Below are 18,790 nucleotides of genomic sequence, written 5' to 3' on the forward strand. Positions count from 1 at the left end.
TTCAAACATTTACCCAATCATATTAGACGTCTGTTTTTGGCTCATTATTTGAAAGGCAATTGCCGAGTATATTTTGACGGATTTCTTATTTCAGCGACAGTCGGCGATAATGAGCCAGGTATTGCATTTCAACAAAGACACGTTGATAGACCGAGCCAGTTTCATACATTCATTCATTGAAGGGATTTTTAAAGTTGCAAACTGGTACCTTGTTAATTACTGGTGAAAAAGCCAACACTATCTTGTTGACAGGCGTCGTAAAAAGTCCAATCATCAGATCATTGGGCCAATGTATTTTTCACTTTATAAGAAAGCTAATGTAAATGTTTTGATGTAAATTGCTGCTATTTAATTACTGTAACTATTCATTGGTAGAACCACAGAACGTCCGATTCCTGTGGAAAAGTGTAAGATTTCAATGACCAACATGCTTCGATGATCACGGTAGTCTCCCCTGCTGGCCAAATGTACAGTACCCAGAGTCCAGAATAGGAAAATTAGAAAAAGTGCTACTGTTTAACTAGTTTTTTTAACGAATGTAAAAAGTCAGTGCTAATATCTATTCTGCTTAAGTCGGGAATATTAGAATATTCCCTTTGGTTGGTTACATTGAGTGATCATGATTCCAAAAAAAAAAAAAATTAATATTGAAACCCCATTATAATTACAAAAAAAAACTATGGAAAGCCAGTTAAAAACGTTTGTTGAATTGTTGATGATATAATAATCTGTGAGTGTTAGGATTCAATTTGAAAATCTATATTTATCAGGTTGGGAATTCCCTTTGAAAGTTGACACAGACTAGAAATTGCAATTCATATATTTTAGTTTTGTATAACAACAATGAGCATTTTACACTCTACCTTAAAAAAAATGGGAATTTATTGTATTTGATTGGCATTTGCATCTCTTTTGGTTATTATTTTTTTTTTATTATAACTTAATATTTGTTGAAAGGAATGTCTGCATTCTTTTTATTAACATTCGATTTGTTGATTTTATCTTTAGAGGCCATTAGCAACTTTAAATGGTACAAGTAGTAGGCTGCCACGATTACCGGCACCCAAGATTTCTTCAAAGATGCCTGTGCCAATGAAGAGGACAAGAAGTCCAGATGAGGTAATGATTGATAAGTGCATAACATTGTATATAGTATGATATACAGACTGTATTGCATTTGAATTTAGTCCACTATATCATCAGATATTGGGCTAATCAAATCACTCTTCGTGTTTGGTCCACCACGCCATGGTCTGTCGGTCCACAATCCTTGTAATTTCACTATATTTCTTGAGAAGTACTAGAAGATATTGATCCCTACACTATAGGTAGTACTACTTCTTGTGCTCATTCAATTTTGAGTGGATTGGCTGATGGGCACAGACTGCCACCTTGGATTTGGACAGTTGAAGTTTGTTATCACTATTTCTTGATAACAGAACTTTCTTAATAGATTTCTCTTAGATTTCTTATGTATGTTCCCTTATTTTCAAATAATTAAGATAGTCTTACATAGAACCAATTAATATTGATTCATTGGTGGATGCGAAGATGCCTCTTGGATCTCTATCTTGTTTAAGTTGTTTTGACATTATGATTTTCCACATGTAATGGCAATTATATTGAACAAATTTAAGTATTTAAGTGAAAGGTAATATCATTTCCTGTAGCAGATTTTACTGGACTCAGAATGGCACAAATTTACAAATATATAAATTATTAAATAATAATTAAATATAGTTTTATATGTACACTAATGTAAATGCATGTATAGAATGCTTAGTTAATGAAGTAGAATTACTAGGGCTACAATGAACTGGAACCTCTTGATATGATAATTTCTCAAATTGTCATTCTTACTTAGTTGCCTTCAGAAAAGAGGATATGTCTGGAAAGCCGCTTCTCAACAGATTCTAACTCCAGCACCAGCAGTAGTTCCAGTCTCCGCTCCCAAACATCTGGATCAAAACTCCGCTCACAAACATCTGGATCAAAACTCCGCTCACAAACATCTGGATCGAGTCTTCGTACACAAGCAACTGGATCAAATTTACGTGCAAATACCAATGTTTTAAATAAACCTAAAGCTGTGGCAGGAAAACCTCCAACCATGACAAGGACTGTGCCTTCCAGGACAGGCCTAACAAGATCCAATTCTGTGGCAGTAAAGCCAACTGTCAAACAGAGTAAGCTTTTGATAGATTCTCCACAAAGGAAAAATATAATTCTGTATAGTGTCCTATCCAATTGTTAAACATCCTAACAAAGTTGTATTTTGATTTGTATCCACGTTCATCAATTTCCACAAAGGAAAAATATAAAAATATAATTCTGGCAGACTGCAAGTTTATAAACTTGTTGAAATGACAGCTTTATTTGCTGTGAATGCTAACATTTTATTTTCTTCTGGTTTTTTGATAAGATAGTGTCCAGATGAAACAGATTCTTTGAAATTCTCGATTTTTGCTTTTTAATATATGCTTTTTGTGATGTGATATCAAAGCTATTTTCTCAAAGTTTGATTAATACTAGCAAGCTTTAAAAGTATGACTAGCCATTTCAGATGAAAATAAATTTTTCACATGATATAGACATTTCATGACATCCCGTGGTATAGTTAAATACATTCACACAAGGGCCAAGGTGCTGGTAGATGTCCATGTTCTATAAATTGGACAATGTCAAACATCTGTTTATTACATTCTATTGAAAATAGTCATAAAATTAACTTTTCTCTGACAGGAATGCTTTAACTTAAAATTAGGATTTTGTCAATATGTAAGTTTGAATCATGGTACCCAGATATATGCTTTCCGGAGTGTTTTGCAGTAATATTTTGTTATTCCCATCTATATGAACAAATTTTCCTTGTCAACTTGCATTAATATTTGATACCAAGACTATATAACAAGTTGGCACAAAAACAATGATAATGCATCCAGTGCTTGAAATCATCATCATTTAGAAATGTTTCGGGTGACATAATAAGTACAGTAATTCTTGTCAGTCACATAGACCATGTAATGTAGAATTATACTACAGGGTCACAATATTTCTATAGAGAATATTTAAAATAGTGCATTATGTAATTTAAAATATGTGATAGAATTAAAGAAGAAATTTGAAGCTCCTAGATTTTGAGATTTTATATGAACATTTTGACATTTGTTAGGTGTTACAAGGTCAACAATGGTATCTCGTGGAGGTCCAGCTGCACCACCTACAAGGACAACTTCTGGTCAGCAAGCACAAAAGGTTCCAGGTAATACAACCAAACTTCAATGTTAGCTAAATGGTGTTCAGTTTTATGTTAATGTTACTTTCCTGTAATGCCTACTCCTAATGCAGTGTGGGTGGTCATACTGCCTTTAACCTAATCGGAAAACAGTTTATTATTCTTATTATTCCCATATCAGTGAAACCAGGGGGACTATATGTTTCCTCTCCATGTGTCTTTTATATGCATGTTATATATGTAACGTCAAAATTTGTCAGCGCTCTAGTTTTACTAGTCCATAGGTGTCAACCATCCTGGATTACGTGGGAAGGCCCCAGAAAATCATTAAAATTTCACATTTCTCGAATCACGCTAAAATTTACCCTGGATTTGAGCAGTTATCCCCCATAAAACCCCAGAAATCTCACACTTTGAACCTGGCCTGATTTTGTAAACAATCAGATGAAGGCCAATAATGCCTTTCTTAATAGTCGCTGTACTAGTGTTGTACTACTGCCATCTTTAATCGGACAATACTAATAAGTTGTAAACTGCCACAAAAATCCTGACTTCAATTTGGGTCAGAAAATTTTTTAAAAAAATGTGAAGTTTTTTTTTATATCACAACAGAACTAGTAGTAATACAAACACTAATTAATTACTGTGTAATTTTATTTATGGAAGAAAGGGAGATAATTTGATTAAATACATTCAGAAATATTTCAGAACAAAATATCAACAAGCAACCAAAAAAACAACAACATATTTTTATAACATTTTGATATATTATTTTTCTTATAATTAATCTTTTTGCCAAATTTTATATAATGATATAATTTAAATATCATAATGTACTTATCAATAGCCTGAGGTAATTAACACCTGTGCAAGCTCACATGAAACGTCCCCTAAATGCAACAAAAAACATCACAATTTTTGTTCACGCACTTTCTCCCTCATTTTGGATGTGGAATGAGGGAGACCCCCTCATTGGAGGTTTCAGCGGTTGACATGTATGGGATTATAAACTTTTGGGCAACTACCCCAACTGACTCATAGTTTTGAAAGTAAAGTTCTAGCCCTGTCAGGATTATTAAGATTATATGTGACAGATATTTTTAGCACTAAAACCAAACAATCTAAGAATTTAACACTAGAAACATACATTTTTCATAAACATGACAAAGTTGACCTGTTATCAATGCAAGTCCAATAAGTTAACCCTGTTGATCCTACCTCCGGGTTACAGTTAATCATAGTACTGCAGAATGCCAGTTCAAGTAAATATTCATCCTTCAGCCGAACGTTATTACAACCACAGCCTATTCAAAGGTGAAAAGTAGAAAAATTAAATTTGGATGGTGTATGACAATACAAAGTATACTGTTATTTTGGTTGATTAATTTTTCTTTTGCTCACCTTTGCTTATATAATTTTACATCCTGATTTGTGGGGGGGGGTTGGATTTTTTGAAATGATGTGTCACCCAGATCAAGAATAAGTAAAAAGGTTTTATCCAAATTTTTTCAGAATGTGAATATCAAGTTGTGGCCTCTTCCTAAAAGTGAGCCAACTTATCACCACTCATAAATGTTTTGGTGTTATTTTGTTGTAGAATTGATGAGACATGCATATAAGCAAACAGAGCTTCACAGCATGGAGATACTTATAATCACTTTACAGATGCACATGTATGGTTCTATAGAAGTTATTTGGGAGGAGGTCAAGACACAGCACATAAACATTTAATAATGATCATCAGCACAAATAAATGTTGGCCTTGCTAGGTTAAGTATTTGCATTAAAGGAACAATAGATAATATACAGTATGCAGATAATGTCCAAAATATCAATCCCTTTCTACAATTAAGGTCAATTTTTGATTCATCTACTTGTTTCACTTTGATCATGAATGTAAAAATTATTATTAGAAAGTGGTGGAGGTGGCGGGGTGAAGAAGCGTCAAGCTTGGGACCTAAAAGGGCGCCTCCAGGACATGGAGTTTATATTGAAAGAACAGAAAACCTCCAGTACTGATCTGATGATGCAGCTTAAGATCAACAATGATCGCATCTTCTCCCTGGAGAATCAGAACAGCCACCTATCTGGTACTGTTGCCCAGAAGGAACAGGTAGCCTCTGCTGCCTCAGAGGAGATTTCCATTCTCAAGAAACAGATCAGGTATGAAAGGACTAATGTACATTTGATATTGATGTTTTCTACTTCACTTTTGATTCATTATGGAACAACAAACTAACTTTTATATGGCATATTTTATTTTGGTTGTAACTTGAGTTTTTGTACCTGTTTCAGAGAAGAGGAAGAAAAGTTTGACAGTATAAAAAGAAAACTGCAGGGAGATATCAATGATATGACTTTCCTGAAAGAGTCGTTGGAGCGTCAGAAACGTCAGCTAGATGGTGAAGTCACTGCTGCCAATGCTGAGATCAGCGGCCTCAAAACGACTGTAGCACAGATGACATCAGCTCAAGCTGGCATGTCTGCTGAGTTAGAGGCAACAAAGGTAAAGACATCACAATTTGACAAAAAAGAAATCTAGTTTAAGTTGTAATCTTTCCACAAATCCATAAATGTGTCATTACTGGTCTTCTCTATATGTCTTTGTTAGGTTGACAGAGGGTCTGTTTGTATGAGACATCTATTGAGGGTGTTTGAATTCCATTGTCATTGGTCATGTTACTCTTGAATGATAAATATTGTGTATATTGAACTTATGTAAAAGTATTTATGATCTTAATTTTTGCTACAGATTTCACTAGAGGCTGCCATGAGAGCAGGCCGACAGAAGGATGAGGAGATCTGTAGACTAAAGGGAGTTGTGAGGTCACAAGAAGACACCATTGAAGACTTCAATGCTAAGTTCAGAGAGCATGAGACAGCACGGCGTAAACTTCACAACACTATACAGGAGCTGAAGGTAATTTTAATGTTTAAAATGGGGGTTCTCAACAGTTAGCTGTACCTCCATCTCCTGTGGTTCTCATAATTTGTCTGTCCTGTCCCTTTACAAATCAAAAGTCATCTTGAGAACAACAGATTTGGGCTGTTTTCATTTATCTTGGTCCAAGTAGAAGGACAAAGTTGTTTGTTTATGACACAAAGATGAACCTAGTGGTTTAATGTTGCTTTCAAACAAACCTTGACAAAGAATTTCAAGGCCTGATTTATCATATTTTATGTCGTCTATCAATATTTATTCATGAAACAAAACATTTTTAAAGAATGACAACCATTTATATATGTCTGTAGGACCTGTGTACATATTTACACTGCTGTATCATAATATCCACCTCCACCTGATCATATTCTGGTAGTCCTCCAGTTATATTGTGGGTTGGCTTATCAACAGGTATGGGCCCATTGCTTTTAAGATAAAGATACTAGTTTGCATAGGAGTAGGAGTTTTCATGTTTTATAGACATTTTCCCAATAAACTCTTTAAGTCTTAGACTTATTTAACAACCATTGAGGGGGTCAGTCAGTCCGCCCACTCAGTTTCCCGCACTTTTCTCAGCCATTCTTCAAAGTATGTTGATGACAGTTGGTATATAACTTCAGTATGAGTAGCTACAGATCAAGTTCCAGTTTCAGTGGGTCGTGGTCACTGTTATTATATTTAACAGAGATCAGTAGGGGAGATGTATTGCTTTAGCAATAACCAGCATGCTTGTTTACATAGTAATATTTGTGTCTTTTTATTGAATTAGACTTTGTTTATTACCATGTTAATAGTAATATTTGTGCTGTTATTAGACTTTGCTTATTTACAGTGCAATATTCATGTAATTTGCGATTGTGCCCTCTTATTAGACTTTGTTTATTTACAGGGTAATATTCGTGTCTTTTGTCGTGTACGCCCTCTAATTGGAGATGAGTGTTTGGGTAACAATGGTGAGGTCCAGCACATGAACTTTCCTGACATGGACCAGAAGGTCCTGGAGCTGGAGAAAATTGGGGATATGTCCATGAACGAGGTCAGTGTAAATCAGTACATGTACATGTTCTTATTAATTTGGTTAATGAGCAGTATTTGTTGGTTAACTTAATGTACATTTGTCAAATTGACATTAAGGAATACTGACGTTATCCATCAACATTTGGTTAAAATTTCCCTACAGTTCATTTTTGGTATGAATGTCTGTGGGGCCTTACCATGATGTTATGAATTCAATTTGTGAAGATTATTTTAGATTTTCTCAAAGTTTTTATAACCCCCCCCCCCCCCCCCCCCCCCTCCACCCCCCCATCAAATAACCCGAATACATCAAATGGCTCCCACATTATAGAAGTATATATAGACATCTGACACCAACCAATGAGAAGAAATAACAACAGCATCCTTATAATGATCACTTATATCACCTGAAGTTACATACAAATTATAGTGGTGGAGCACAAATGAATCTCTTCTTTAGTGTATTGTACCTTTTTTTGTCACTGATGTTTTGTTTTTCAGAGTTGTCTGACAGCAAGTCGACGGGGGAACAAATTTGAGTTTTCATTTGACAGAGTTTTCCAGCCTACCTCTACACAATCAGAAGTGTTTGAAGAGATTTCACAGTTGATACAGGTTAGACTAAATCACGTTTGCTTCCTGATTGATGTTTTAGGCCAGTGGTCATTTTCCTAATTTGTATTTATTGATACCATCACCTCCTTCCTTGCTGTAAGTTCCTGATAATGGATAGAAATCTGATTACTTCATTTGATTGTTTGATAATGAATTTGGCAGTAGCAATGATGCATTTTCCTGCATTGATTTAAATTATACATCCATTTCTTACTAAAATGTGTTCTGTTTGAATTTCTTGATGTATATATTGGTACATAGATTAACATAATTTTACTTAGATTGATTTTACATTCCTTGTTTCGGTATCTATTAAACTCAACTAGTTCACAAGAGGGATTTATTACTGGTGACTCAAAAAGTTTTAATTTTGAAGAATTATCTGCTATCTGAGTGGTAAACATGCTATGAAATTTAAATGGAACGTAACTCGGTAATAACTTCATCATATATGTAGGAATTGAATGGGACAAAGTTGTGATTTTTCCTATTACAGTGGAACTTCGTTAACTCGAAGTCGACGGGACCACGAAAAAACTTCGAGTTATCCGAGTGTTCGAATTAAGCGAGTTATCATTTTTGGTGAAAAGTTTGGTCAATATTTGTCAACATTATATAATCATTATAACTTTGCTCTGTCGCTCATCAGTTTAGTGTGAAGACTGGTCAATTCATGTAAATATATATGTAATGTTTCGTTATGTCACTTGTAATTTGGTGTAGTTTTGCCGATATACAGTCACGATAAAGTTTCTTTCACTTAATCACTTCAATAACGATCTGATGTGCAAGTCATGTTTGCAAAAGGTAAACAATAAAACAGAATTCGACAAAATAACAAGTTATTCACGTCAAATCAAATAACCGTTTAAGTTTAACACAGATTGCATGCAAAACGTAACAGAACCATTACCTTTTATTGGACATATAAAATACTGTTTGATCGACCTACTTACTTTTTATTGATAACCACGCCATTTCCATGTGTATTAGCACCTGTAACTGAGTTGGCGTTTTATCCGATTTAATAGACGGCACTGACCGTTACAGTTGTACTCTGAACACCTCGGCAGTAATCACGCTATTGTTTCAGCAGTTTAAAGATTTAATAGGCGCCGGTGACCGTTTCATTTCTACACCTGTAAAAACATCATCCGGGTAGATCTACCGGTGTGTCAGAGATTAGTTTCGCTTGAGCGAGCGGGTAGATGAGTTGTTGACTATCGTGTGTACTTATATCGGCGACCGCCTTAGGAAATTACCTGATGTAAGTAAAGCAATTCTTTTTATCACCAAGACTTGTTGTTATAAGATTCAACCGACAATTTCTTTTATGAATTTATGAAACACTTATAATAGCATGTAGGTTAGTAGTGCCGATATGTTCAGTATTACAAACGGAATTTAGCTCTTAAAAAAATGTCGGCGTTTACCACCGATCGACGAAAATTATACTTCGAGTTGTTTCGATCATTTCAAATAGGATTTTTATTGTTGGGACCAAATTTTCACTTCGTATTCGAGTTTTTCGAGTTTTCCGAGTTCGAGTTTTCCCGAGTTTTCTTTACTAAGATAAAGAGAGAATTCGGCCGGGACCGACGAGGTACTTCGTGTTAAGCGGGGTATTCAAGTTTTCCGAGTTCGAGTTAACGAAGTTCCACTGTATAAAAATATACACCAAATATTTTACTTAAATATTGCATGACATGTGTACTGTATATATCTTTAATGCTGCATTTCTCTATGTATACTGTTTGAGTCACTAGCGTAATATATACATTTGTATTAATCAAACCTGACCAACTAGTCCAAAGGAATGAAGCTTTATTAACAATATACCTATTGTGTTTTTAAATCATTGCATTACATGATCAGCCAGTTAAATTTTCTTCTGTTTGTATCACCTTTACAGAGTGCACTAGATGGCTACAATGTCTGTATCTTTGCCTATGGACAGACAGGCTCTGGTAAAACCTATACGATGGAAGGTGGATCTGTGGATGACCCAGAAAGCCAGGGGATGATCCCCAGGTCTGTCATTCAGATCTTTGAGAGTATCAAGGAGCTGGAGACGAAAGGATGGAAGGTAGTCTTCTTCAATAATGTAACCACAAAAATATGCAAGTCATAGTTGGTGTAAGATGCAATCTTAAATTAATTTGATTCATGTATATTTCATATATGTGCCTCCACAGATTACTCCCATATTGATTAAATAAAGCAACATTTAAACAAACAATTCTTCTTTTGATGAAATCTAGTAGAAAAATGTTAATTGACATTACAACGTGGAAGCCCAGCAAGTAAAAATTTGCAATTCAGTTTTCAAGTTTTGTTTTATAACTTGAACTGAAGTTAAAATACAGAGGTATGTGAAAAAGGAAGCATAAAAGGATCCAGTGTTAGTTTGGGTAGTCACATGTTATACTGTACGTAATGTGTATAGATTTTACGGTACATATCAGTACAAACTATACATTATAGGTAATACTCTGATTGAGCTTTACCACTTCCCTGTATGATGGTCTACACACTACCATATCATCTGTAAGTTTATTTTACTTTACAATGTGTTGGTTTGTTACAGTATAATATGGAGGCCTCTTTCTTAGAAATTTACAATGAAACAATCCGAGACCTGCTAGGAAATGGCAAAGATGAGCTTAAACATGAGATCAAGTTGACAGGGACTAGCAGTAACGATGTCACTGTGACAAACCTCACACTGGTCACCGTGGAAACAGACAAACAGGTACTGGGTCACTGTTATTGTTGTCAGTGTGACAAACCTCACACTGGTCACCGTGGAAACAGACAAACAGGTACTGGGTCACTGTTATTGTTGTCAGTGTGACAAACCTCACACTGGTCACCGTGGAAACAGACAAACAGGTACTGGGTCACTGTTATTATTGTCAGTGTGACTAACCACACTGGTCACCGTGGAAACATTTTCAGTGTTTCTAACATCACACTGATCACCGTGGAAACAGACAAACAGGTACTGGGTCACTGTTATTGTTGTCAGCGTGACTAACCTCACACTTCAAATTTCGTTAGATGTTATTCATTACATACTGCTTTCAATTGACTAAGTGTAAAAGTCATCTCAACATTAATTTGTGCAAAATATCAAGAATAATCAATCCTCATTTATTTCTCCATTGGGGAAAAAATCCTTATTCAGTACAGTAATGACAGTGTTGGCTACTGTGATGCGATGTCAAGCTGTCAGAAGTGTGTACTTGGGATTGCTTTTCATGTGTCAGATAATATAATATTGGTTTCCATAGATCAGCACTTTGCTGAAGAGAGCATCACACAATAGGGCTGTGGCAGAGACAAAATGTAACGAGCACTCATCGCGGAGCCACAGCGTGTTGAGGCTGAAACTCACTGGGGAAAACTCACTCAGCGGAGAGTCCTGTGTTGGTCAGTATTGTCTGTTAATAACCTTGTCATAGATAAATATTTAAACTCGACTTTTAATACTGGACATGTGAATACCTCATTCGTTACAAATGTTGTTGGCAGTATTTGACACCTTTGTATATCAGTTTAGATTAATGTTAGAAGTCATTCCTAGTGTATAACACTGCAATTGTTTTAACTATCTATTTCCAGTATAACACTGCAATTGTTTTAACTATCTATTTCAAGTATAACGTCTAGTCAGATGAATATTACGGCCCATGAGCCTCCTGTTTGTTTTGTTTCCCTACAAACATGTCATATGGTCTATTCTGTATACAAAGAGTTGCAAGAATATGCAGTTACTTTTTTGTCATGTGTTTGAGTTGGATATCAAATTTACTCCAGTGGCCATTAAGGCATTTGTATCTCCCATTTCATTTATTTTCTTGTATTCCTTTGTTTATGTGCTTTATGCAAACAACCAAATTCATACATGTATGGTAATTAACATTTCTTTAGTGGGGAGGGAGATATTGACGACAGCATGTACATGTATAACTGGAACATACACAACTATTAACTTAATATATGGATTCCCTTTTAGGAACCCTGAATTTAGTCGATTTGGCAGGAAGTGAGAGGCTGAAGGATTCTGGGTCAGAAGGTCAGCGACTTAAGGAGACTCTGAGTATCAACAAGAGCTTGAGTACATTAGGAAATGTAATCATGGCCCTTGGTAATAAGGTAAGGTGTACAATATCAACTGGCCCTTGGAAATAAAGTAAGGTGTACAATATCAACTGGCCCTTGGTAATAAGGTAAGGTGTACAATATCAACTGGCCCTTGGTAATAAGGTAAGGTGTACAATATCAACTGGCCCTTGGTGATAAGGTAAGGTATACAATATCAACTGGCCCTTGGTGATAAGGTTAGTTGTACAATATCAACTGGTTAATAATAAAGAGGCCGGGGGCTAGCGTCATTATAATTGGCCAGAAGCATGCTGAAGGCCCAACAAGTTTGTTGAAGTGAAGTACCTCGAGTTACAAGCTGATAGAGGATAAGCTTCAGAACAATTTTCTTTTCTGAGAATGTCTGCTTTGAAGCTCATTAGAAAAAAAAAATCACTGGAGGTCAATGAATATTATATAAAGTTCTATGATTTTACCTACATGAGATAAGGTTGGCAAACTCACAAGAGGATTGTTATAAGTGAAGCATTGCTCATTCAAGTTTCTAGAAAAACATGTTTTTGTTAATGTTCAGTTAATTGTTTTTTATCATTTATGTGAATGTTTTGTTTCAGGATAACCATGTTCCCTATCGGAACTCCAAACTGACGTACCTCCTACAGAACTCCCTTGGTGGTAACAGTAAAACCCTCATGTTTGTCAATGCTTCCCCAAAAGAGGAGTGCTTCCAGGAAACACTCAACTCTCTGCGTTTCGCAACCAAGGTAACATTTAGTTCATGTAAAGTCTCAGTTGGTGGACATTTTTGTGAGTGTCTAATCAGCATTTTTGGTTTTTGGAGATTATTAAGGTGGGTTTTTTTTTTTTTAATAAAAATCTCCTGTTAAGGTCAAAGTCACTATTAATAAAAAAAAAATGGTAATGTATTGTCACAGCATGTAAGGCCCTTGCAGAAGGCCAAACTTTCTGAAATTTCACATTGTTGCTGTTACTTAAAATATCAGTAGAACTGGGAATTAGTATCTAAATACGTCATATAAGTCCTTTACAGAAGCCAAACTTTATTTTAATGTGACATATTCCTATTCCAAAATTGCTGCTTTTGCTTGGTGCAAATAGAGATTTTTAGACACACATCAAGGCCCTTGCTGACTTGTTTTAGTTCATTTTACATTAATTAACTCCATAATGTGATTTTCGAGATATTGTGTTGAGTTGATGACAATCACGAGTTAGTTGAGTGTTTCTATATTGGATATTAAAGCTCATTTGATAGTGTGACCATGAACTTTGCCTTTTAAGATATAACAGCTTTGTTGTTTTGTCCATTTTGGACCACCAGTTATTCTCACTTTTTCATTTTGTAGGTGAATCAGTGCAATATTGGTACTGCCCAGAAGAAAGCAAAATAAAAATTATGACAAGAGAGGAGTGTGAGGAGGTATGAGAGGATAATGGAGACATAAAAAAGAGTGCGGTACTTTTACATTGTATATTCATGTTATAATTATCACTGTCTATGATTATGATAACAGAAAAGCTTGAATACTGGTTTGATGGCATGCTTATTTTGCAAGGAATTTTTATTTAATTTTAAACAATAAAAATTGACAACCTGGTTAGAGACCTGATACCAAGCTGGTTTCAAATTCCAAAGTAGTTATTTTACAAGTGATTACAACATTAATTTTTCTCAGATTCTCTGATCTGTATTTTCCGAAATGGTATTCAGGTGCTGAAAAATATCTATGTTTTACTACCCAATTTTAACTTCATGTTTTCAATCTAAAATGTTCATGCTAACCAATCTTTTATTGTAAATATTTAAAATGGTGTAATTTATGTAGATTCATCATATCTAGATGCATTGTCATATGTATTGATACCATTAGGAACACTTCGTACATTAGTTTTCCTGGATTTCAGGTAAGCTATTTCCCAGAATGTGTATAAAACTGCCTCCTTCATCTATACCCAAATGTACTGAGTATTTATTCCTTACTGATTTTATGGGTAGGTAGGAGAAATGGACCATTTTTATTTCTATTTTATGGTATATCTATTGTTTTAAATATAAGTATACTTGCAAGTATAAAAAAAGGTTTCTATATCGAGGGCAAAGGGTCTTTTGCATCCAAATGATTTTTGTCGGAATGACTCAACTGAGTAATTGTAGTTTAAGGACAAATATCAATTTAAGTTTTAGGCCTTTTGATTTTTTGAGCTTGCAGAAAAATGTAAGATATTTTTACTTATATTTATACCCTCTTGATGAAGTCAAGGGAGGATATAGCATTCTAATTGTACTTAGTGACTTCAGTTTTTAACAGATTTTGATCAAACTTCATGTATTGGTCAAATGTGATGAGAATTGTCTCAAACAAGTTAGCACGAGGGTTTATTACAGGATATTTCATTAAGTATACTTGGCATAGGAGGGTATTTGTATCGTTTGCGATGCGTTGTTGAAATAAAAAAAACACTGAAGTGAAGGATGTATAATCGTATTTTTTTATCAAGGTCATATAAAGAGCTCTTCTGATTAGAGTGTAAATGGATGAAGAGCTATTGATGCTTTAATATGTCTTTATATGTTCAGGTTTTTAGAACCAAGGGGAAGAATATTAATTTGACAAAGACGAGGCTTGCTGAATGTTTGACAGCTGAATATCATACCTGAGGGTTGAGATCCCCTGCCTCACTCTTAAGTGGGTGAATGATCATTTTTCGCCCTGCCCTCTTTGGCCTCTTATGTATTTAATATTGATATTGATGTGATATGATTTAATTGTAAACGTGACATCATACAATTGTTGTGAATATGAAATACCCTAAAGTGGCTTTAACCAGTATACAAAGTCACAAAGGTGAACATATATCATGTGCTAAGCATTCAATTGACATCTGAAACCCTTTTTAAATGTTAGATAGTACCATTTTCGGTCATACGAAATGATCTTTAACTTGTTAAAGGCCAATACTCTCGGATTTGTTGAAACGCTTGTAAAAGAACTTATGAAGAAGAGTCCCCTAATGTCAGCATATTTAGCCAGGAATGTAACAAAATTTGTGCATCATCAGGCCCATTAGGCATTGTACATGTAATGTAAACATCGAGTGTGACATGTTTGTAATTGCTCTTGTTGTAAGTGGTGGATGACCTAACTGTATGTGTTGTGTGCTGATCTGAGATGCAATTTTACAAACACTCTGTTATTTCATATCTTATTATTATGTATGTATTGTGTTAAGTCAGAAAGGCAGCTTCTGTTATTTGTATTGGATACATATAATGTATGTTTCCAAGTGTCTTAAAAAGCTGCTTGGTACTGTAAACATGAGATATGGTAGGTATGTGTCTGGCCTCTCTCTCTGTATGGAGGATATTTAATACTGTAAGTTCATTTTATTGTAAGTTTCCATAGAAATAATGATTCTAAACCAAAATGTTGTTGTTTTTTTCAGATCAGGGACATATTATAAGTGACAACAAATTGCTGTATTTATTGCCTTTGTATTTACACTTTGTCAGCCGTCACAAGTTGTATATGAAATATTAGTATGTGTATTTAGCTGTTTGAATTGCTATTTAGTATTGACTTAACGCAAGTGTGTGAATGATATTCTTAGCTCTCTGTTTTGTTCTTACTTTCTCTCATTGGCTACATCTTTTCTTTCTAGAGCCTAGTTTCTTTCTACTTTTTCTGAACTTTCTTTCCTTTTTCATCATAAGTTCTTTCGTTTGGACACTTGATAAATTATTCAACAACAAAAATTTATCTAAAACATCAAGGCCCAGCACCTGTTTGTGTGGAATGATTCAAAGGGACAATTTTGTGAAGTTGTGATATTTTTTTTAAAAATCATGTTATAGAATTTTTCCAAACACTATTTCTTGATATCCTTAATGAACAATTCATGTCGAAATATGGATACAAGTCACAGTTTTCTTGGTAGTTAAAACTTAATCCATACTGAAATGGATTGGGATGGAAATTCACACATTGTTCATCCAACTTCTTAACAAATAGCATCTATGTAAACTTATATACCAAGTATGAAAAATGAACAGCTGCTTCTGTCCTTTAAATTCAGTTATGACCAAGATGATTTATAACTGAAATTTTGAGTATCTTATACAAATAATTCATGCATGCAAATATTTTTGAGTGCGGTATTTTGAAATATTGGAAATAGAAAAAAACGTTTTTGTATCCCCACAGTTTACCACCCTAAATTAAATCAGCTTTTTGAGGTGGTGACTTTAACTGTGCCATATAAAGAGTAAAATAACCAAAATGTCAAGGAAACTATCAAATGTTATCACTGATAAAATTATACGGAAACCAGCAATATTTAAAAACAAATAAAAAATAATTTTCTTTACACTGTTGACTTTATCAATATGTTGATGTGTATATATACTGGACATGTATTTTATGGATAAATATGCTACAATTTTAGGAATAAATTCATTTATCAGTCAAACAAATATCTGTTGATTTGTTACAATGTATTAACTTGGTGCAACTTGTTGACGTGGTTGAGTCACACTAACAAGGTAGCATAGCGCCTCTCAGATAGTGATGTAAAATTACAGCAATGCACCTGTTGACTTGGTGTTGAGTCACACTGACAGGATAGCATACCATCCTGGATTATGATGCAAAATTGTAGTCATGCACTTGACTTGGTGTTGAGTCAGCATACTGTCTCAGATTATGATGCAAAATTGCTGTCATGCACTTGACTTTGTGTTGAGTCACTGACAGGATAGCATAGTGCCTCTCAGATGGTGATGTAAACTGGCAACCTCCTGGAGTTGTTGGTGAAGCATAGTGCCTCTCAGATGGTGACGTAAACTGGCAACCTCCTGGAGTTGTTGGTGAAGCATAGTGCCTCTCGGATAGTGACGTAAACTGGCAACCTCCTGGAGTTGTTGGTGAAGCATAGTGCCTCTCAGATGGTGACATAAAATAACAACCTCCTGGAGTTGTTGGTGAAGCATAGTGCCTCTCAGATGGTGACGTAAACTGGCAACATCCTGGAGTTGTTGGTGAAGCATAGTGCCTCTCAGATGGTGACGTAAACTGGCAACCTCCTTGAGTTGTTGGTGAAGCATAGTGCCTCTCAGATGATGACGTAAACTGGCAACCTCCTGGAGTTGTTGGTGAAGCATAGTGCCTCTCAGATGGTGACGTAAACTGGCAACCTCCTTGAGTTGTTGGTGAAGCATAGTGCCTCTCAGATGGTGATGTAAACTGGCAACCTCCTGGAGTTGTTGGTGAAGCATAGTGCCTCTCAGATGATGACATAAAATAACAACCTCTTGTTGATGAAGGATAGTTCCTCTCGGATAGTGACGTAAACTGGCAGCCACAGTTTACTTGGCAGCGAGTCAAAAACAGAATATCAACATGTTAAAAAATAAACCAAGAACAGAATATAGATATACATGGGGAAATATACAATGAGAATAAGACCAGGTGTTACAGAAGAGTAAGCATCTCCTCCAACGACAGCACACTTGTAAATCAAATAAGTCAAAAGGGTAATGTTGCATTATCACAATGAGAATTTGAGTGATGACAATGGAACCACCAGGTTAAGTGACAAGCACCCAACACGTCTAATGTCAAGGAACATTTCACAATGGGATAATTATATCCAAGGTGATCGTTATATTTGAAACAAGCCATTAGCACTGACGGTTGTGGAAGCACAGGGATTTGGCACAAATATTCATTCACGGTACATGTATAAATACAAAATATTTATATATTATAATAGTTGACCACTTGGGTTCGAAATTCTTGCCAAATCCCTGTGGGGAAGCATTAACATAAAGTTATGCAAGCTATTTTTGCGACAAACATGGGACAGCATAATATCATGGTATAACAAGCCGTAATAGGAATGATCAGATTAGAGATTAAAATTAGCTCAAGACAAGATGTTAAATAAGATATATCAAAATTCCATTTATTTGAAATACATGATCAGACTATATAGAACAGGAAATGAATGTACAAATCCACTCGTATTAAATAAACCATTTATACTTGTGCAAATCCTGTTTGAGATGTTTAAAGTAAAAAGACAACTAGAAAATGTCTTAGATACAAAATGTATATAGAAATTATCTTGAGAAATGAACTTGTGTTAATCTGATTAAAATAAGTTAGGCGTAGTATGTCGTAAACGCAGTCATAAAACAGTTAATTTTAACCAGATTGACCTTGTGTGTGCGAATCTGATGATGGAGTTAAAAAGTGTAAGAAACTAAGGGCGATAACTCTGTAAATAAGGAGTGCCATAATAAACTCGTGTATAAAGTTTCATGAAAGAACGTTGAGACATGGTGTTGTGAGGGCGGTGACAAAGATAGATTTGAGTGAATTAAACTAAGGGCAATAGTTCGGAACGCAGAATTTATTAAACTTGTAGGCCTACTGAAACAAGATATTGCCATAATAAAATCATACGTCAAGTGTCATTAAATTCCGTTGAGAAATACATTTTTGAGAGTACTGACAAAATTGTATTTGAGTGAAATAAACTAAGGGCAATAACTCTGTAAATAAGTGGGTGCCGTTTCTAAAAAACTCAAACTCATTCGAAATATTACCATTAATTAAGCTAACATTTGAAGTTTGATGAAATTCCCTTGAGAAATAAACTCGTGAGATGGCGACAAAGTTAATAAATAACTGTAAATAAAGGAGTGCGGGTTCTGAACTAAACCGAGATGTTATGTACAATAGAATTAAATTGTAGAAAGGGATATTGCATGAAATATTACAATGACATACAAGTTAATATAGTTTAGTGGTTAGTAATATTACAATATTGCAAACTAACTAACTAAATAAGGT

At 34.9% G+C, this 18,790-nt stretch overlaps 1 protein-coding gene across 1 annotated transcript; it reads left to right on the top strand.

Moving 5' to 3' along the window:
- The first annotated feature begins 21 nt into the window (after window positions 1-21).
- On the top strand, window positions 22-16,407 carry LOC117335697 (carboxy-terminal kinesin 2-like). Its single transcript, XM_033895860.1, has 15 exons — window positions 22-118; window positions 1,009-1,119; window positions 1,865-2,186; window positions 3,173-3,262; window positions 5,149-5,398; window positions 5,531-5,741; window positions 5,988-6,155; window positions 7,066-7,212; window positions 7,695-7,808; window positions 9,721-9,894; window positions 10,396-10,560; window positions 11,102-11,240; window positions 11,827-11,966; window positions 12,530-12,679; window positions 13,283-16,407. The coding sequence occupies exons 1-15, from the start codon at window positions 110-112 to the stop codon at window positions 13,325-13,327; spliced, it is 2,235 nt and encodes a 744-aa protein (XP_033751751.1). The 5' UTR covers window positions 22-109; the 3' UTR covers window positions 13,328-16,407.
- The last annotated feature ends 2,383 nt before the right edge of the window (window positions 16,408-18,790 follow it).

The sequence above is a fragment of the Pecten maximus genome, chromosome 10, assembly GCF_902652985.1.
Source record: "Pecten maximus chromosome 10, xPecMax1.1, whole genome shotgun sequence".
Lineage (NCBI taxonomy): Eukaryota > Metazoa > Mollusca > Bivalvia > Pectinida > Pectinidae > Pecten > Pecten maximus.